At 43.1% G+C, this 21,454-nt stretch overlaps 1 protein-coding gene across 18 annotated transcripts in view; it reads left to right on the plus strand.

Moving 5' to 3' along the window:
- The first annotated feature begins 3,956 nt into the window (after positions 1–3,956).
- Positions 3,957–21,454, plus strand: part of nfixa (nuclear factor I/Xa) — a 110,608-nt gene continuing 93,110 nt past the window's right edge. For 14 of the 18 annotated variants that reach the window (XM_070972857.1, XM_070972929.1, XM_070972967.1 and 11 more), the window contains exons 1-2: positions 3,957–5,310; positions 12,506–12,589. In XM_070972857.1, the coding sequence (XP_070828958.1) occupies positions 5,308–5,310; positions 12,506–12,589 (87 nt within the window). In that variant the 5' untranslated portion in view covers positions 3,957–5,307. Of the gene's footprint in view, positions 5,311–12,505; positions 12,590–16,809; positions 17,000–21,454 lie in introns of those variants that run through there. The other 4 variants (XM_070972874.1, XM_070972937.1, XM_070972898.1 and 1 more) reach the window with 1 other exon arrangement.

The raw sequence follows: 21,454 nt of genomic DNA on the forward strand, positions 1-21,454 counted from the left end.
GGAAACATTCAGCTTTCATCTTGTGCTTCTGCCCCGGAGACTAAAGCATCTGTTTGATTGATTTCAGAAGCCACAATCTCTCTGTGACCACTGACAAACAATCTGATATGTTCCTTTATACTGTTGTGCTAATAACCACTTTATCACTTATTAATTTCCCCGTGTCTGATTTCTACCTTTGTCCCTCTGTCTTTCCAAACTTGTAAACAAGTATTAGCGCCAAGTCCATCTTTGATAACAATGGAAATTTATAAGCAACAATTTACCTCAGCGGCATCCACTGGCCAGCAATTTACCGCTTGGTCTGTTCTCTGATAATTACTTCCAAAATGTCAATCATGGTTTGCAGTTATATTCCAGTCCGGGATTGAAAACTTGTAATTTTGAGGAAAAATTTCATTTTGGGGTTTACAGACGAGCATTAAGGGCTCTGAAGAAGTCCTTCCATGTTGTCTGAACTTTGCCTGTCTGATCCCACAGCGTGCCCTTCTCCTCTCACAGTGAGGTTTTAGGGAACTTATTGCCCACATAATGCTGGGTCTTAAAACAGTGTGGTATCAGAGCCATTGTGGTCTGCAGTAATGGCTGGTTTAAGGAGGCTGTGGTGAGATACTCCGCTCAGGGCTTTCATTAACCCAAAGCTCAGCCTAATTGACGCTTATAGGTTGCCTTACATGATTAGGGCCAGCGCACGCCAACAAATTTCCTACAGTTTGTTTTGTAACTCTTGGAACATATCAACAGAATCTATTTTTCCCAAACTGAATGTTTTCTTCTGAGAAGCTTTTAAAAGGAACAAATCTCATTAACTTTTCCACGGGTGGCTCCTTTTTTTTTAAATTTTGGTTTAATAATATAAAGAAAGGTTTTATGACAAAACCATTTGAGTTATTTTATTATTGTGCACCCTGCGTCCACAAAATAAAACAATCTGTTGGCTGTGATGGTTTAGAGGTCATAACCAAGATAGAGATTTAGAGCAGCAGTGCACATTTTCATCAATATTATTTCAAGAAAAACATGGAATTATTGCCTAATTGAAATGAGGTCAACGCTGCTACAAGCATATGGTGCATGAGCATCAGGACCAGGGAGTATAAATTATTATTTAAGCCATATTTATACACAAATGCAAGGCCTCTATGTAGCATTAATGATTCAGTGCAGAGATTTTTGTTGAGCTCATTTCAAAGAATTTGGCCCATTGTTTCCTGACTGCGGTCAGACTTTTATAAATTAAAGTAAGTTCTTGTTCTAACAAACAACTTAACACTTTAATAATTAAACCCATCGTCGCCTTTTCATCAAGTACTTTAAAGTTCATACACACGTAGTTCAGGGTGTAATTCTGCATTCATTTCAGGCCTCCTCTTCGAAATTCCTCCTAATGATAAACTGACCTTATGATGAAGCTCACCGCGGTTATGGCACATTTTTGAATGAATGGACAATCGTTGCAGTTTCCTCTCAGGTGTTTTGTGGATGCACTCAGAGGAGGCAGCAGGTGTGTTTTTTCCTGCAGATTTTCGGTTTTAGAAAAGTGTTTGCTTTGCCATTTATTAAAATGTGCTTCACTTGAGGAAGCCTCGCGCTGCTCATCTGTGGGTCCAATAAGCTCCTGATTGGGATGCTGACGAACGTCCCTTTCTGTTTTCTTTCTTTTGTCTTTTTTTTCGTTCTAGAAACGCATTTGCTCGATTGTATTGTGTTTTTTCGGGAGCAGTTTTGTTACCTGGGACCTGTGGACAGTCTGTCTGGCCCTCTGTCACCTCCGTGCTGAGCACACACTGCGCGCTCTAACTGTACAAACTGCTGTTTGTAAATTAATTAAGGGTTAAGAAAAAAATCCTGTCGTGGGATTATTTGGGGTTTAGAGGCACATTTTGGTGTTTTTCCAATCAACTGGTCATCCTCCAAGCAGGCCGTCGGGCATCAGCAGCATCTGGAAAGAGACAGCAGAATTCATATTCAAATAAAATAATAATGATAATACGATTAGAAATGTCATGTTGTAAACTGTGACAATTATACAACCGCTTTAGCCTGATATCATTCAATGAATTCATAAATGGAATTATGAATTACACTTTATTTAATTGCATTATTATTATTATTATTATTATTATTATTATTATTATTATTATTATTATTATTATTATTATTATTGCTGTTATTTGATTTTAATTTTCACGAATCATTATTAGCCTCGGTACTTTGATGATTGTGCTGTTAGTATTTTTTTGTTTGTTTGTTTATTGATAATTTATAGATCAAAAAAGACCTAAAACACTGACATCTGAGTTCGTGCACATTTATATCGTCAAAATTAATGACAGTGCTGTGGTGAGAAATTGTTATTTTGAAAATAAGATCGAAATGTAGAATTTTACTGTTGAAAATGGGCCTCTAGCTGTTAGAATGGCCACAAAGTGAGTCAGGCTTCATTATTTGTCTTAGAGCTAAATTCCAATGAACAGAATCAGCTTTTGTTTGCAGGGTCTTCGTTGACCTCCGAGTTGATAACATTAGAACTATGACACCAACAGAAACGACGCCTTTTATCTCTCTGCTGGCAAGTAAATGGGCCATCGTGGCCTCCGTTGCCTTAAAATCGTTTACAAAAATGAATAAAAAATGCTCTGAAACACCATCCCACCACAGACACACTGAAACTGCATGGTCCAAATTCGGCTGAAACAAAAACTTAAATCACGAATTCAATTACAGATGAATAATTGATGTGGCCAAATGTGTGGGGAGGTCAGCATTTAATTATTGATAAGCCGTCATGTTGGAGGAATGTCATTAGAAGTCTGATTTAAAAAAAAAAAAAAAGACAGATAACGACACACGCAGTGAAAACAGGAACATTTTACACGCAGACGCTCAGTTCAGCTCAGAGAGCGTTAATAATCCAACATTCATCTGGACATAGAGGGAAAATATTTATTTATCTTGATTTAAGTCAAGTGTTTGATTTGTTTAGCAAAGCTCGACATTTGAAAATGAGTGTGAGACAAAAAGAGGCCGGTCTGATTCAACCTGTGGGTGCCAGGAGCTGCGCGAGGCTTCTCTTTCATTCTTGCAGTGTTTTAAATTTCCTTGACTTCGCTGAATTCACTTTTATCTGCCGCAAAATTTGAGAGACAATTTTCTTTGTGCCATTTCCAGCACAGGTGCCCCTTTATGGGCACCATGGTACCCCTGCAAGTCCTGCAGCACTTAACGCTCCTCATTCCAGGGCATGGAGCCGACAGGTTCCATAAATAACTCACTTTCTCAGATGAAAACTGCTCTGACGTTTTGAACTTCCCGTTGGCCCTTATCCTAAACAATCAGAGAGCATGGCCACATGTGTTTTACTCTTGTCTCTCTGTTGTCTGGGACGGCTCTGCTGCTCCTGGCTGCTGCTGCTGCTTCAGGCCTGCAGTCCCTACAACTATGAGCACTTTCATTAAAAAACAAAAAAAACAAAAACATATTTCTGTGTTCTTTCTGTTATTTCCCCAAAGTCAGATCTTTTATGGCTTACAATATGTCTGCAATATCTCAGTCACATTAATCCTGCTGCTTCTCCGCGTCACTCTGTTGAGAGACACTGTGACAATAAATCTGCGCTTGTCGAGTGTTGAGAAAAAGCTTTAAAGTTAAAGCTTCCTAAATTCCATCATTACTATCGCCACCAGGATGAATTAACACAATACATTTAACCTCGTGCGCGTGTCATAATTCAACCAAACTCAAACTATGGTGAATCCTGCCTTCAGAAACCCTGTAAACCTCCTCATATCCACTGAATTTCTGGGCTTACAGTGACTGATAACTGACAAAGGTATTTTCATATTTTGGCGAATGTGATCAGCCTCATGGAAAAAGAGAAACGTCTTTTGTTCTGAGTGACGAGTGATTTTAATTACTATTATTAATTTTTTTTTAATTTTTTTTTTTTTGGTATGAACCTCTTGCCCGTTTTGTTGCTTGATCTTTGCTCCAGACTGTAACATAAAACAGCACGGAAATCAAGATCGGAGCAGCTCGAGTCGTACCCGGCCGTGCCCACAGTGGCACTGTGGAACCGACAGTACATGCAGGCGGTAGGTAGGAGCCAGTGCAGCCCTAATCCCCGCCGTCCGTGATTTAGCCCCTGGTCCTCCTAATTCTCCTAAAGCCCCAGCTGCTCCCCTGGCTGCCCCGCTCTCTCCGCGACAGACTGCACACCGCTCGCTTTATTAATAATTCACCTAATAATTCACCAGTTCGACGCTGCCGGCTGAAGCACCGGCCCCCCACCTCCACTGTAAACAACTGCCCTAATTCCCCGTCCATTATTGTGTGTGTGTTTGTGTGTGTGTTTGTGTGTGTGTGTAAACAGGTCGCATGCTGCTGAGGTGAGCTATTTAGTGGCTGATATTTTTGGGGAGGGAAGTGAAGGCTGTCTGTCGTCGCTGCACGGAGCGCACGGAGAGCTTCCATTTTACGCACCGAGGCATCCGGAGCCCCGCCGCAGCCCGGACCGACGACGTGTCGCCGCGCAGGCATTCTGCTTGTCTGCGAGGCTGTAGCGATTTGAAGAAGCGAAAGACGCAAGCTGCTCTTTCATCTCGTCAGCTTCGAGGAGGAGGCGGCGAGGGACCAGGGGTGTCCTCCCGTTTTGTGTGTAACGCCGCGTGTGTGCGTGCGCGCGTTTGTGTGTGTTCGGAACAAGAGAGAGAGGAGAGAGAGAGCGAGCGAGAGAGATACGAGGGTAAAACAGATCGGACGCGCGGCGCAGGAGACAGCCGCTTTTGGACACGTTTTGGAGACAGAAGCTGGCCGACTGCAAAGGCTGCACATGGAAAAAACAATATAAACAAAACTTACTTTGCATCACCTCTCCCGTCCATTATTTTTTTTTTTTTACTGTGTTATTAATATTACTTCGGAGAGTGTTTTAGCGTCTCCCAATCTGCTGGACAAGTTTGGTCGCTGAAGGACGCACCTCGGGACTTTGACGCAGACGTCTCCCTGACTTCTTGCTGCTGGACATGGGCGCATCTGAGGCCAAACAGCGGTAGACGGAGGGCTCGGAGTTGCTGTCCTCCTTTCCTCCTATCTCTTGCAGAGTGGACCCACTTTTGAAAGAGCGTGTTTTTTTTCTATGTGGGCCTAAGGCCGACTTGTTTAAAGGTCCTTTTTTTTGCTTCCGGCAACAGCGAAGAGACCAAGTCTTCCTCCCTCAACCCGCGCTCCCTCTCTCACTTTTTTGGAAGCTGAACTTTTAAAGGAAAATGGGGCATTGAGAGGGTTGGCAGATCTCCCCACGCTATAATGGTACGTGCTGTGTAATTCAATAGTTTCCCTCTGTTGGGTCTATAGGGTAAAGTCTATAGGACTGAAAATAAACCAAACATTGCATGTGTTTAATTGCATCCCTGCAGGGTTCTCGGGTTTAGAATTTAAAAGATCTGCACTTTGTTGGACGCGCAGGGTGAGAGTTGGCTGTCCAGTGTGAGGCCATGGATGACGATACAGCACACCTGTGTGTGTGTGTGTGTGTGTGTGTGTGTGTGTGTGTGTGTGTGTGTGTGTGTGTGTGTGTGTGTGTGTGTACGTGCGTTAGCGCGCGCGCCTGTGTGTGAGGGACAGTTGTGTGTTATGTGTATAAGTATAATCACCTTGCTTACCCGCCAAATTTGATAATTATAAAACACCTAAACTCACTTTGATTGACCAAATTTCAAACATTTAACATGCTGCTTGTCCCATTTTTCTTCCACCTTAAACAATGTATTTTAACGCATTCTTTACTTATGAAAATATCTGCTATCCTATTCTCATATTTTCCCAAGTCATAAGATATAATAACGCTGTAATAACTATAATAACTATGTCTCTCTAGCTCTAATAGATAGATAGATAGATAGATAGATAGATAGATAGATAGATAGATAGATAGATAGATAGATAGATAGATAGATAGATAGATAGATAGATAGATAGATAGATAGATCTAGCCTCGCTGGTGGGTTAGCAGCGTGCAGGCTGGATTGTTTGCTGAGGTGTTTGTAGACACCGATTGACAAAGTGGAGGCTGATCTTCCTGCGCTGCTCAGATCAAACAGAATAAAACACACATGCGACCGCAGACTGAGGAGCTCTGAAAGGCCAGCACGGAGAGAGAGTATGCTGGCGGTAGTCGTGATGATGATGATGATGATGATGATGATGATGATGATGATGATGATGATGATGATGATGATATTCTACAAGCATCCCATAAGCCCGTGTAGCGCAGGGATGCTGCACTGTTGTCCACTCTGCACCGGGACTGCTTTTTCTGTCTGAGGCGGCTACTGTTTTGTTTTTGTTTTTTTCTTTTTTTTTTCTTATCAATGGGCACTTCATTTGCGTAGCTGATGACACTTTATAGCGACTACAAGGGGTTGGGGAGGTGAGGTGACACAGACCGTCTTTGTGCCCCCGGAACAAGTGCTGAGAGTGCTTCAAACCAAAGCAACGTGGACAGCATTTAATGTCAGAAAATCCAAAAGAGAAATCTCTGGCTGGATGATGATGATAATAATGATGGTCTAATCATGTTCTGATATCCTGCAGTATTTAGAGAGAAAAATATTACATTTTAAAATCTTCTTATTGCAGTTTTGTTCTTTTCATTGCTTTTTTCTCATTGCAAAGGATTATTTGATATTAAACAGCCTCTGTCATGCTGCAGTTCAAAGCTTTTGAATTATAATGGTCTTAAATTAAAATGATCATGGTTTTAAAATTGTGACCGACATTTAATTGCTGTTCATTATCAACACAAGAGATTACAGCAAAGCTGCCACAATCTGGCAGCATGTCATGTGTTTTGTAATTTGACCAGTAGCTCACAGGGTTGATTTGTTGAGCTTTTTAGTTGAAGGAAGACCTGTTCAAAAATTCTGAGGTGACGATGGGAAGTTTCTGTGGTAGCACAGAAATACATGAATTTAGAAGGGAAGAATACAAGATACGCATGATCAGAAATTATTTTGATTAGCAACACAATATTCCTAATTGCACCAATAATGGAACTCTTTCAATACAGCAGTTTCACATGCATTTTAATATTATTGCCCAAAAACAGTAATTCAACAGTCCTTTAAGGACTTTCTGTATTGAACGGAAATGAAATGTATTCTTTACATGGACTGAAGCACTATCTGGATCCACTTTTTGAAATGGCAATATGTTTGTTTCATCAATAAAGACAGTAAAAACATTTAACATTGAAAGTAATAACCGCATAACAAATCATCAGCAGTATATGTGCAATAGTTGCTCCAACTTATTTAAACGAAAACTCCTGTCATGAGCATGTTTGACTGCAGTTTAATCATAATATTGATTGTATATGATCGAATGAATTCCTCAGTTTTTGTTTGCCAGAGGTGTTGTATATTTTGTCCTGAAACAATCATCTCAAATTCAGACTGAAGGGCACATTCAGAGTCATCAGTAATAAGCTGTGTCTTTATATGTATTACACGAAGTGTTTCATCAACCAACTCTACAGGGGCGATGTGATTACTGTCCCCCAGATGAGTGACACATTGTCAGCACCAGCAGGATGTGAATACATATTTTGCTGTTTTAAACATCAGTCTTACATAACTTTATCATGGGGGGGGGGGGGGGGGGGGTCATCTGCCAAAAATGTTGCTGGCCTCGGTTTATGTGACACTCAGTCATACCTGCACAACAACACAGACAGACCTCAAAGGGTTCAAAATGTCAAATTACAGGCCATATGTGATTTGTGATGTCTGCTGTCCAATTATCTGTCTATTTTTCTTAAGGTAAGTGAAGCATTAGACAATGCTTCATAATTGGCAGTGATATAACGATCCTCATTTTGTTTTGATTGTAGGCCTATAATTTCACAGTTGGTTGCATCGCGGTTGTTGCAGAGAAAACCTGCCAACCACAGAACCTGTCAGTCAAATCAAAGCCAAGGCTGTTATTGGTGCCAAGCTGGGAGGTGGGCGTGAACTGTACCACATTATTTAAAAAAAGTTTTTAGAGTATCATTTCAGTTGAGTTGGAAGTGGGTGAGACATTTTACACGAGCTCAGCGCACTGCTTTATTGAGTCATACTGAGTGTGTGTGTCTATGGTGTGTGTTTTGTAATGTAACTCTATGCTTCCTGGTCTTTGTGGTAAACTCTGCTGTATTAGAACCATAACCACAAGAAAATCTCCCCATGGATCAGTCCTTGTGTGACACAAAGGGCTGATTGTACCAGCCCAAACCTCATTGTTAAATGCACATAGCCAGTGCGGCGAGGCCTTAACTGTGTGTGGTTTGGCCATTAAAAAAAGCTTGAATAAGGATCCGTGGAGGAAAAGGGGTGCCAGTGGCATCGGGTTACCTAGTGTAGCCAATGCGTATGGTGCGAGGAGTGTGGCAGCAAAATGTTGCAGCCTGGGAAGTTACAATTGGCATTGTGTTATCTTAGGGCCAGCCTGTCGAGCAAGATCAGTAGTTGACAGGCGAGGTGCCAGGGCGAGTGAATTTTTGGGTGTGTCACAATGTGTGCTGTGTTCAAACTTGTTTCACCGTAACAGTTTTGGTGAAAGGATATATTTCTTTGCATGGGATCAGGACTGCTGTTGTTAGGGCTGGCATAGTTTCACATCAATTACTCAGGGATTCAAAAGTTTCACCTCACCCAGCTGATTTGTATGTCAGCATGCTTGATTTGAGCCACACACACACGGTTGAATAGCCAGCATAAGTCGAATTGTTTTTTGCTTAAGTCATGTGAAATTATATTGTACTCCTGCCTCCTGCAGTCAGGCCTCCTTAACAGAAACTGTTCACACCGTGTGCCTCATGCCTCCTCCAGAATCCCACCGTTTACTATTGTGTAAAACACAACTGCACAATTAAGCCTAATGCAATCTTTAACACTGCATCTTGGCTGTACTTCTGACCCAACAAAACCTTCAGGACCCACAAGTGGAGTGAAATAATTAGCCCCACTCTGCTCAGCCATCCATCTATCCTTCTTTTTTTAATGCAGCCCCTCAGTTTCTCATCTTCTTTCTTATTCTCCCCGTTTTCCCTTCAACCCCCTCTGAGACGGCTGTGTGAAAAATTGTATTTTTCCAACATTTCTCCCTGAGGTAGCTTTGGCAGGGACTCACACGGCGGCCATTTCTGCCTTTCATACACCCCTCACACACCGTGGAACAGATCGCCGGTGCGGCCCGGCGTCTTTGAAGTGGTTGCCATCTCACGCAGGTTGGCTGGACTCTCTCGTTCTCTCTCCCCATCTCACCCCCCCCCCCCCCATTTTCATCCTGTGCCTTAAACTTGGCAGTGTTATTTTCAGCCAACGAATCACGATGATGAAAACGCGTTTAAGACACAATGCTGGTGATAATAATTATGGTTTTTAAAAGATGGACTGACAGCGCTGGTAGTGGTTGATGATTGTGCAGCAGCCAGAATAAATGTTCTCTGGAAACAGGGAGATGACTGCACCAGGTGTGTGAGCAGTGCAAGTTTTTTTGTGTGTAGGTGGTGAATTAAGGTGTGTGTTTGTGTGTGACTGCAAATATGAGATGCAGAGACAGAAAGATAGAGAGGGGGATCATTGATATGTTGCCATTCATGTGCTTTAAAATGGAGCCATCTGAGAGCAAATTCCACCATCAGGGCCTTTCATACACAAAGCTCTGTGGAGGTGTGTTTGAGTGCGAGTGCATGTGTGCGCGCAAGTGTGTGAGCAGGTTTTCGGAGATCTCACCTCCAAAGAATTTGGCCATATGGTCGTCAACACATATACCCAGAGAGAGAGAGAGACAGACAGAGAGCAAGCCAAGGAAAGGCTGTGTGAGATAGTGAGGGAGAAAGTGAAAGAGAAGTGTCTTCTTTTGTGAGTGGAGGCAGCAGGAGAGGCAGTTTAAAACAGATCCTCTACCCCTACCTTAGATCAGATGGCTCAGACAAAAAAAAAAAAAAAAACCTCCATTGCGTCCCCTACTCCACATATTTGTGGAGTAGGAAAATCTGTCTCAATTAACACATTTGCATTGGGCGATGATGGACTCCAAATAGGTCACTGACTCAATCTCCCGCCTCCGAATCTTCCCTCTAAAATGTTAATTAAGCAGGGCTTTGAGATTTTTTTGCTCAGGGCTGGCCATATGGGCCGGGCATATGTTCTATATATATAGTACAATATATAATTCATACACTGCTGCAGGAGAGAGTGTTTGGGGGCCTGGAGTTTTTTGGGGTTTACTACAAAGGGAGTCAGTATGTTCTGGCCTCCCCAGTGGCAGGTACAGAGCTTAGCCTATTCATTAGCTTCATGTTATTCACTGTTACACAATGGGATTGAGGTTCATCAACACCTGTTTCTTTGGCTGACAACATAAAGAGGGCATTTTAATTCGTCTTTGTTGGTTTGTTAATATGAAATGAGAGCAAATGATCTATTGTTGGAGTGCGGTTGCACTTTTGTGCATTTTCCATCATTTCAAAGAGGTCAAGTTAAAGGACGAGTGATATTGAGAATCTCTGCGTATGAAGCGCTACATATGTACAAAGATATTCTCAAATAGTTATGTTTCCTCACACACTCCCAGTTGAACCAGTTGTCCCCGTGCCATCCTCCCAGACACCCATTCAGCAGCAGAATGAGACAGTGGCAGCCAATGAAAACAGTCCTTTCCCACCCGCAGCTTTTTGGGTCTGGCTCAACCAATCAGGGAAGGCTTGCTAGTGCACCTGACCCTGTTTCTGGCCAGGGACAGCCAATCACAGACGCTCCAGCACACCTGATGCATTGTGGTCCGCTCGCTGGTAGTCGGCAGGCTCGTGCTGGTGCGGACCCCCACACAGGTGCCGTGGATCCAGGCCATCATTCTGACCGCCGGCCAATCAGATGCATCATCTCATTATCACATGTGGTCTGGCAGACTTTGAGTGTTTGCAATTTGTCTTGTGTGTGTGTGCATCAGCATGTATGTGTATGTGTGCATCTGAGGAACTCTGTTACCCAATTCCCATAATGCTTTGCAGCCTTATCAGCAGGCCTCTCTCACTCCGTTCCTGGCTTCATCCTCTTCTTGAGTCTCAACAATGGGCACTGTGTTGCCCCCTTAAGGAGCTGGAGGCCTCGGCTATAAAAAGAGACTAAGAATTAAAAAAACATGTTTATGGACTAATAAAGATGATTAGAAATCGCACAATTGCAGAAAAATGGAAGGTTTGCGAGTGCAGATTATCTGTAATAAAAAGCTGAGGGGAGAGACGGGGGAGAGAGGGAGAAAGAGAGTTAGCTGTACAGACCTCTCATTGCGAAGGATATGAATAGCCTTTGTTTTCACCACAACTCAGGGCTGTGTGGTCTGCCAATGTCTGGCTCTTATTATGGGGTTTGTGTCTGTGTGTCTGCGTAAGTGGCATGCACGTGTGCGTTGGTGTGTGCGTGTGCTTGTGTGAGCTGCTGTGTGTTTGTGTGCGAAGCCAAGAGCTCATGGGCGTGGAAAAAAAACGTACATACGTGCAGGTGATTATATTTTCAAGAGGGTGAGACTATACATATGTGCATTTAAACGTTTCCACACACCAGATACACTGTTTTCTCTCTGCTCCTGTTCAGCTAAATAAATGTGGCACGGGGTCTTGGGCTGGCACAAGCGTGTGTGCACGCTATTTTATCCGTTAAAGTTGTGAAATGAAATAGGATTTCACAGAACGGCACAGCGGCTGTGGGATTTGGGCTCCCTTCGGCTAAGTAGAGTGGGATAGGTTGATCCAATCAGCGGCAGAACTGCGAGGAGAGCCCATTTCACAGCTTCGGGCCCTGCCAGAACCCTGCCTGCCTGCCTGCCTGCTTGACTTAGAATACAAATGAAGCTCTCTGAATGCACACTTACACACACATGCATGCATGCACAGTGGTACTTACAGACAGTCTGGCTGGGGATGTATGGTGCAAGACTTGTTAGCAGGCGTTATGCTTTCTGCGGAGAAATGAAAGCGGTATGGGTTTTCAGGCAGCGTCCTGTAGCACAGGTACATTTTAGGGTTGTCTCACAAAGGGCAAGCAAGAAAATCCATGTTTGATCAGGGTGACTTCAGGACAGGACTGACCGCAAACGTCAATCTGGATTTTTTTACAAATTCTCACAATTTTGTGAAATTGCAAACTTGCAATAATTGCATTATTTGCTTCCTATTTGAAGAACGACAACATCAGATATTTCATTGTGTTTTGCTAAATACTGAGAGAAATTCAGTGATATGAACATTTCTCTGAAATGTTTTAAAAATGCTGTATCCATCCCCAAATTCATTGCAAGTTTTTTCTTTTTACTGGAACCTCACACAAAGTTTCTGGTGTCCTGAGACTAAAAACGGTTGAGATCTGCCTCATAAGAGAGTCGTTAATAATGTGACAGAATCACTGTACTGTTCAGCTCACACAATTTTAACTAAGTAACCATCGCTTTGTATTCTTTTTAGGCTACTGACACCTACCTGGTGAACGACGATCCTTCCAGAGGCCCAGGGATGCCTGAATGTTTCCTCGTGTCGGATACATACAGGGTATACACACACACACACACACACACACACACACACACACACACACACACACACACACACACACACACACACACACACATACACACACACACACACACACACACACACACACACACACTACAAGATCTTACGTCTGTCCTTATCCTGTGGATGTCTCCCAGATTTATTTTCTGGACAGTTAAACAAGCCGAGTCCATTAAAAACGATCTCTTTTTTCCTTTCTAAAGATTTAGCGCAGTAGAGAGGAGGAGGGTATTCAGAATACAAAAGACTCATCAGTGCATGTTGCAGAGTAATTTTTACAGGGTCAGACTCCTCCATGGGGATGTTAACCACTATATTATCTTCATTCTTCAGATCTTGAATTGGAGGTTCTGGGGTTAATGTGCCCAGGAAATACACACACACGCGCACACATGTGCACATGCACACACACATTTTTGAGTGTTGACATTCTGACCGTTAGCATGCTCATAAATCCGCTTCCTGTAAAATCTCCCTCATGTCATCATAGATGCCCTGAACACACGTGTCGACCGTGCTGACATGTGGCAGCAGGGCCCTGCATGAAAACTGCATTTCCTCAAAATGTCAACTTTTCTGTGACTTTTATTTTTTTACCAGGCATTATTTATTCTAAGCAGTAGTTTGGCTTTGTTGCAGGACACATTTTGCTGATGCAGAGGACAAAGCCAGCAGCCAGTCCAAACAAAGTAAAATGCAAAAACCTAAAAAAAGAAACAAAGATATGAGGTTTTCTCTTTTTTTTCCAGGACACTTTCTGTGTGTTCTGCATGTGGTCATTTTCATATCTTTTGTAAAAAAAAAGAAAGAAAGAAAGAAAGAAAGAAAGAAAGAAAGAAAGAAAGAAAGAAAGAAAGAAAGAAAGAAAGAAAGAAAAGAAAAAGCATGTCGTCTTTCAGGCTGAGTTTTTAGACAACTGCTAGACTGCCAGGAACACTGCTCCTCTGGCCTCTGAGCCGTAGTCTGAGATGTTGAATTCACATCTTAAATGAAGAAATACTGACGTCAGACTAGGAATATAAATCTATATCCTTTCTTCCAGCTGAATTCAAACGTGGTAGAACGGCAGTAATCCAAACCAGCAGACTAAAATGTATATGGAGCTATTTCACACAGTAAACACATAAAAAGCAGCAGGCGTAACACATTGCTCTGCACACACACTCAGATTGCAAACAGATCCATAGAGTCTCAGGGATCCGCACTGTGTATGATATGCTTGTTAGCCATAACGGCCAGTCAGCCATTTCTTTCTGACTGCATATGCCTGTATGCATTTGACTGGCGTGCTCCCTCCCAGAGCACACATAAACAGCTTACTCAAACAATATTTACACTGTACGGTGTAGTAAACGGCACACTTACACACATTTTCCGTTCACATATTTCCTGCCTTTTGAAAGGCAGCCTCAACCACCTGTCTCACACATTTAGCATGCTAATGGCAGTATCAGTATGCTACATCACTTTCAATATTTAATGGCCTAGCCACAGGCGAGGATAAACAGCAAGTATATGGGCAGCACTGTGTGTCAATGGGAGACCACAACATGCTAACTTTAGACACACCATATGGTTTTCTCGTGTGCTATTTAACGGCAAACTACTTAGAAACCACTAGAGCCCTGCGCGCTCGAGGGGCTGTCGTAGGTGATGGTCAGAGAGGACGCCTCTGATCACGGCCAGAGAGATATAAAGAGAGGGACAGTTTGGAAAGAAAACCTGAGCGTCAGTGTTTTGCAACTCCTGCGGTTGCTATAGTTTGTTTGTTGCAGCCAAGTCCCTGTGTTGAATACTGAGATGGTCGTCTCGGTCCGGGCTGCAGCCAAAGAGACAAAGAAGGCCGGTAGAAGTCAGACAGACGAGAGGGACGGTGTGTGTGATTAAGACGGGAGAAAGAGAGAGGGAACAGCGAAAAGATTAGAAGATAGAGAAAGGTCACTAAAAAGCACCACGGAGAAGGAGAAAAGGGGACAGACAGAGAGAGAAAGAGGGAAAGCGAGGGAGCACACAAAGGCTTTGGGGTTTGGGCCTGTGCCGTGGTGGGGTGTGGTTTGGAAAGAGGAGAGACTATGGGAAAGGAATAGACTACACCTCAATATGCTTCACTTTATTTTTTATTTTTTCTTCTTTTTCTGAATCTAATTCCTTTTCTAGCTGCTTGTGCCAGCATATCTTTGACCACAACACATCTGTGGCTGTGTTCGTGTGTGTGTGTGTGTGTGTGTGTGTGTGTGTGTGTACATGTGCACGAATGCATATACTGTGCATTATATGCATGTGTGTCTGTGGTGTGAGTGTCTAAGTATCCAACATAGGCTGAGGTCTCGTAAATCTGCACAGCTTCATATCCCCCTGAAAAACTTGGCATCTGAGCTCTGGGGTGACTTCAACCCCCAAAACCGCACCCTTGCACACACACACACACAAACACAGGCGTATATGCACATACAGAATTGTATTCACACATATGCACACACACAATCTTCCAAACACTCTCACTTGCACACATGCACAAGGCAGGGGCTTATGTATAATTGCAGGCACTCTGCCTGCATATATGAGTTTGATTAGGCTGAGGAGCAGGGAGCAGGCGAGGATAAAGCCAATCCTGATTAGAAACAGAGTGTATCGCTTCCATACAATAGAAGTCACAATGAAACTGGTTTAGACCACTTTGTCCAAGTTCAGGTGTCTTTTGTCTCTGAATACATATACAGGACACTAGAATATGACTTGGACTGGGTCGAAAAGGAGAATAATAGCAATCTGAGGGGTATCACAGCTGAATATATTCCAATCATTCAAACCGTAAACTGACAACGTGCTGAAATAACTTTGGATTTGTTCAGTTCCTCGAAGGCATTCGAGGAGGTCCCCAGAAATACATGTGAATGCTCCTTCAATTAAAAATATATTGTGGCCTTGGGTCTAACTTTGAGGCGAGGAGCTTCTCGTACCCAAACTCTGCAGCTACAATGGTCCTCAGCCAAGAGTTGGGCCTCAAATCCAGCCGTGGCAGCTTGTAAAATGAGTTAAACACAAATAACTTTGGTCCACGTTGGAGCTGATGTTTCCGCTGCATCAAACACTTTGTCCGCTGCACACTTTCATTTGCAGTAACAAATGCTCAAGTTAAGAACACGGGGCCTCTTCCACTTAAGACACTTGAATTAGTTCAGTGTGTGCTGAAAGCTTTGTGTCACTGCAGCTGACGGGCTGACCAAATACCGCAGCAGAATCTGAGTTGTAAATTTCAAACCTTTGTTTCTATTTTGGTCACACGTGGGTTTAGCAAAGGATATGAAAATGGAAAAAGATAATTGTGAGGAAATCTTCCTCCTCTGTCATTTGCATTTACTCTGTACTCATTGCTAAAGTTTAGATTTACAGCTTATTTATAATACAACGTCAAAAACATGCTGTTTGCATGCTCTGGAAGGAATCTTTAAACATAACAAGGTTTCTTTGGAATATTTAAATGATACCACAAGAGATTAAATTGTACTGTAAGCAATTAAATACGATAAAGCCATAAAGTCACTGTGAACTCACCAGTGATTAACAAAGGCAAACTATCAGATGTGAGGCAAAAATGTTACCTCAATCTTTGTTCAGGAAAATGGAGTTTTGGCTTTCTTACCTTATATTCTATCAATATATCTGTCAAGACAGATAACATAGACAGACACTTTGTTATTATTTGTCATTGCAATATGAGATTAAGTATGTAGATTTGAGGCAAAATCATGACTGAATGTTTGTTGCGGGAGAGGGAAAGCAAGAACAATTATCCCTGTCACAAAAACTAAACGCTGTAATATATGGAAAGCAGGATGGTTACTGCAGAACTGCAAGTCCAGATGGAAAAATTGTAGATATTCCATATGCATTTTATAAAATACCATAAAACACGACGAGGTGACTGAACTCACCACTGCGTGCCACATGCGCACTGAGCTCCTGCAGCACTGTGGTGCTACTGTAACCTCGAGCGATCGCTCTCTGTGGTTTTAGCGAAGCGCGGATTTCTTTAAAAAAAAAAAAAAAAACTATAAAAAGCCGATGATAATTTAAAATACAGTTAGGTTTGTGCCGATCTGAAAGAGAAGCGCGGAGGGAGAGAGCGAGCGAGAGAGAGAGAGAGTTAGAGAGAAAGAGGGAGGGAGGGAGGGAGGGAGGGAGGGAGGGAGAGAGAGCAGCAAAAACTTTCCCCTAAAGTTAGTGCGGAGCTTTCACTGCGAGCGAGGCGGGGTTACAGCCTGGACTGAGCCACAGCGGCTTTGCAATGCGGCACCGCAGCGAACCTCCATCCAACTTTATCATCAGCGACTCCAATTTTCATCTCTAGACACAACCATGTACTCCCCGTACTGCTTGACACAGGTATGAAAAAACGCCGTTTTTCACGCTCGTCTTCGCTGCTTTTTTCCGGTTTGGTGCGCCTCCGGTGTGTGTCTACTGTATGTGGTTACAGTGTTGTGTTGTCCGCCGTGCTGCTGCCGCCGCTGCTTGTCATTTGTTGCGTTTTTAAGGACCCTTTTTCCAGCTCTGCTCTTTTTTCCCCGATAGTGTTTAACCTCGCTCTCTCTCTCCCCCTCTCTCTCGCTCTGTCTCTCCCCCCTTTCTTTTTAATGGCACTTTTCCAACGGGCTTTCTTGTGCGTCTCATTGCGCATGGTTTGGAGAGAAAATGGCGCTTCTCCCAAATCTATTTTATATAAAACGGAGGTTGGAGAAAGGGGAAGAAGGGCTCGGTGCCCTGACAGTTGGCGACTGATTACCGTCGCCCGAAGGCAATAATCGACTTTATCGACAAACATAATAAACCACTGATCGAGTTTTAATGTGGCTCGTTGCGCTGTGGAGCAGTTCATATATAGATTTATTTCTATATGAATTAGGCTCTCGGAGGTCTGCCGGTCTCCAGACGCTGTCGGCTCTGGGGGCCTTTAGGGTCACCGTGGACGCATTCAGGACTATCTGTCATTTAGTTTATTTCACTTTGGCAGCCTCGTTTCTTGAATTAAAAAGTTTTTTGGGGGGCATCCTGAAGCCGACAGAGGGAAGGGTGGGCGTGTGTCGTGTGGAGAGTCCGAGCTGCATGGTTGCAGTTTGATTAATCAGAAAAAGCAGCTGACCTTTAAAGCAGCATTAAAGCTACTATCTGTTATTTACCTGAATTATATGGGTTTAACAATAAAGAGAGCACAAATTGGATCTTTTGAGGGACTCGCTGACTGAAAAAGAAAACCTCTCTTTAACTTGTGCGTAATTTCAAAGGCCGTTTGGAGTAATGGTTCATTTGGAAGTTGTGCACAGTCGATTTTTGTTTTACTCTTGTTAAAAGAATATAATAAAATGTATTAAATAATTAAGACTTCCACATTGAATATTCAGCTCATATTTTTGTCATGAACAATGTTAGACTCCGTGTTGACCTTTCGGGCCTCATCTCCATGTGCGCACTTCTTGCAATACACAAAAATAAGTCTTGACTTTTTTCTTTCTTTCTTTCTTTCTTTCTTTTTAAAGCAGCACAAAGACTGGAATCAAACGTAGCTTTCTTATATTTCTGTAAAAATATCCAGTAGAAATAACCTTTAATCGATCAGTGCCAAGGCTGCACAGTGAAAAAACTGGACCGGCAGGTTTGACACAAGTGGCCTGTTTCTGTTTCTTATTGTTTTGGTTTATTTTTTAAATCACAGTAAGTCTGTTTTCTTTATGTGTTGAATTTGTCTTATTTAAGTGTTTACACAGTTCTATCTGGAAATTAAACCGCGTCATATAACAGCTCACAAACAGCAAAGGTCAAGTCATAAATGACCTTTTTTGATTTTCCAGCAGCGCAGCGCTTCTTGCGCCTCGTGAGCACATGTTTCAAGTTCGAATTTGAAATGAAGCTTCAGGTCACACACGCAGACCTTCAGTTCAGTCACTGCAGAGTTAACAGAGGAGAGCTGCAGGCGCGCCGAGCCTCAGCTTCAGGCCGCCGCAGGTCCGGTTTTCCCCTCTGGCGCTCGGTTAACCGCTTTACACACCGGGCTAGAAGCCGTTTCATGTGTAACTATTTTCCCATTATAAACTCATTTTCTAAAGATCAAGCTGAATATTAACTTGTAACATCAGTATTTGTCAGGAGGCACAGTGGTTTTGTCTGAGGTCAAGAGCTTCCGTTCGTCATGACTTACGCAGTCCCTTCCAAGAGGCTTAAATAGAAAGCTTCTGTTCTATAAGTTTTACGCATGAATTCACACTTTGAACTGATTTTGCCTTTAAGATACATGTTTGAGCGCTTCAGGGAGGTCACGGCCCGCCGCCTTCCTCTCGTCCTGAGAGTTACGCTGTTGTTCTGGGAAAATATAACATTCATATTTGTTACTGAATCATTTAGAGATAATATTAGACCTAGAGAAATTGCAGTCATGCCGTTCCTTAAACAGAACAGTGTGTGACTTTGACGAGCTCCGTGGAAAAAAACCCTCTCAGTATTATTTCAGGCCTTCTGACCAGACCTCAGCATGTTTTCTCTTGATTGTTTATTGTCGTCAGAAACAAGAGAACAGCACTGCTCAAATGCAAAATAATATTTCATCACATCTTTTTTATTATTATTACTGTCACAGAATCAGAAGCCGTGGCTGCAAAACAGGCTGCAGTTAAAACGCGTCTGTCTTTTTTTCATCCCTCTCTCCTCTTTTTTATTTTCTCTTGACCTCTCTGGCGTCTGGAGAGTTTTGACGGAGACATTTTCTAATCAATAGTCTGTTTGATTTGCTCCGTAAAATAAATCCAACAGCCCTACTGCATATTTAGCATAGATAATTTTCCAAGCCTGGTGGTATGAGGCAGAGGTCCGCATCGAGTTTCCTCTTTCTTTCCATTAATTAAAATTAATTGGCAGCAGATCCTCTCACACGAGCGCCGCATGGACGCGTGCTGTCCATATGCGCGATACATATTGATCTGCTTAGGCTGCTGTTATTGCGTCTCCCGGTCCTACTGATGGATATCAAGCAGAGCTGAGTTGTTTGCACTCTCACGTCTCCTTGAGAACTTGTGCTTGTACTTAAAGGATATCCCGCCGTCTCAAAGATAACAGCAGTCAAAAATTAACTTGAGAACCGCCCGTGCGTCCTGCTTGCGCACACCTCTGCTTCACACCTGTGATTTAGTCTGAACTTGAACATTCGCATTTAATCAGCTTCCCTCGCCTGTTTTAATGATCTCTTTAGTGTGTGTGTGTGTGTGTGTGTGTGTGTGTGTGTGTGTGTGTGTGTGTGTGTCCACATCGTCACGCATGCATGCATTATGCGTCATGTAGCCGTGACTGCTGTTGTCGTCCTATGACTCCATTAAGTGAGTTCTTCGATCTCAGAGACGTAAATAATTCACAAATCGCAGAAAACATGCAAAACTGGTGCAAACAATCTACAATGCAATATTAATGCTGATAAAAGCTTTGCTGGAATGGCCTGGTAGGTGACGGACCCGATCAGCCAAAAGTGGTGCACGTCCACTTGCCAAACAGCACCGGGAGGTTTTTTTTACGGGGCTACGTGGCATTGTTTCACATCCCTGTGACGGAAACGCATTTGCATAAAGTTTTAATGCGGTTTGAAGGTCGCGGAGGCGTCGTTAATTAAAACTTTTATGTGCTGCGTTTTGAAATCAATTATTTCAGACTCCACTTAAGTCCCGCTTATCCAAATGAGATGTGGGCTGCTAATATGCAGCTCGTCTCGCAAACACTGCCAACTTTTGAAGCTTTTGCCGCAAACTCTCTCTCTCTCTCTCCCTCTCTCTCTCTCTCTTGCTAAGATGTTTAACACTTTGCGGAAGATCGTTTAACCGTTTCCCGCACATTTCACAAGCAAAAAAAAAGTTTCATTTGCTTGCTGGAGTCTTGCTCAGAAGCGCTTCGTGTCCAATTCTTTGCACTTCTAAAGTGTTTTTTTTTTTTTTTAGATTGGGAGATCAAATGAGTCCTTGAAATTCACTCAGCCGCGCGGATTGGCAAAGCACTTGAAAGCATGCAGTGAAAGCCATACATACTGTAGCCATGCCATATAGCCATAGCAACAGAGAAAAAATGTGTGTAGTCAGTATCTTTGGTGATGGAGATAAAGGAACTTTTGTGCATCAGTGCATATGGAGAAGCATGAAGTCTGTGTAGCAATATGTGTGGAGCCCACGCAAGCGGCTTCTATATATTCTCCTAAATATCTTCTAAATGAAACTCTTCTTTCCTGAAGTCAAATTTTGTTTCATTGTGTCTTCCTGTTCAGTCACCAAAATCAATACATTAAAACTCATGTTCAAGGCCCAAGTCCACACCTGGCTGTCATAGCTGCAGGTTTGTGTATGTGCGCGTGTGTGCATGTGTACAGTATGTGTGTGTTTCTTACTCCTGCCCCGTTTTGGGCCGATGGCTCTCCTGCGTCAATCCTCGGTTCTGGTTTCACTGGGACCGGACGGTGACGGCCGCGGTGCTGGTGTAAGCCGAGGTGGGCCTGCATGATCTGGTAACATACCAAGCCTTGCCGGCATCACTTTGCACCACACACACACACACACACACACACACACACACACACACACACACACACACACACACACACACACACACACACACACACACACACTCTAATCCTGCTCACACAGAGCTAGTTGGTAGGCACAGCACAGGCAGCGGAGAATAGGTTTGCTGTATAGACGGTAGACAGGGTGGACGTGGCCTGCCAAATGTGCCAGGACGACAGGCAGGCAAGCAGGCAGGCAGTGGGTTGCAGGCAGAACCCAGGGGTACATTGTGTTCTTTTTACTTATTCATCCTTTC

The sequence above is a fragment of the Chaetodon trifascialis genome, chromosome 2 (assembly GCF_039877785.1).
Source record: "Chaetodon trifascialis isolate fChaTrf1 chromosome 2, fChaTrf1.hap1, whole genome shotgun sequence".
In the NCBI taxonomy this organism is placed as follows: domain Eukaryota; kingdom Metazoa; phylum Chordata; class Actinopteri; order Chaetodontiformes; family Chaetodontidae; genus Chaetodon; species Chaetodon trifascialis.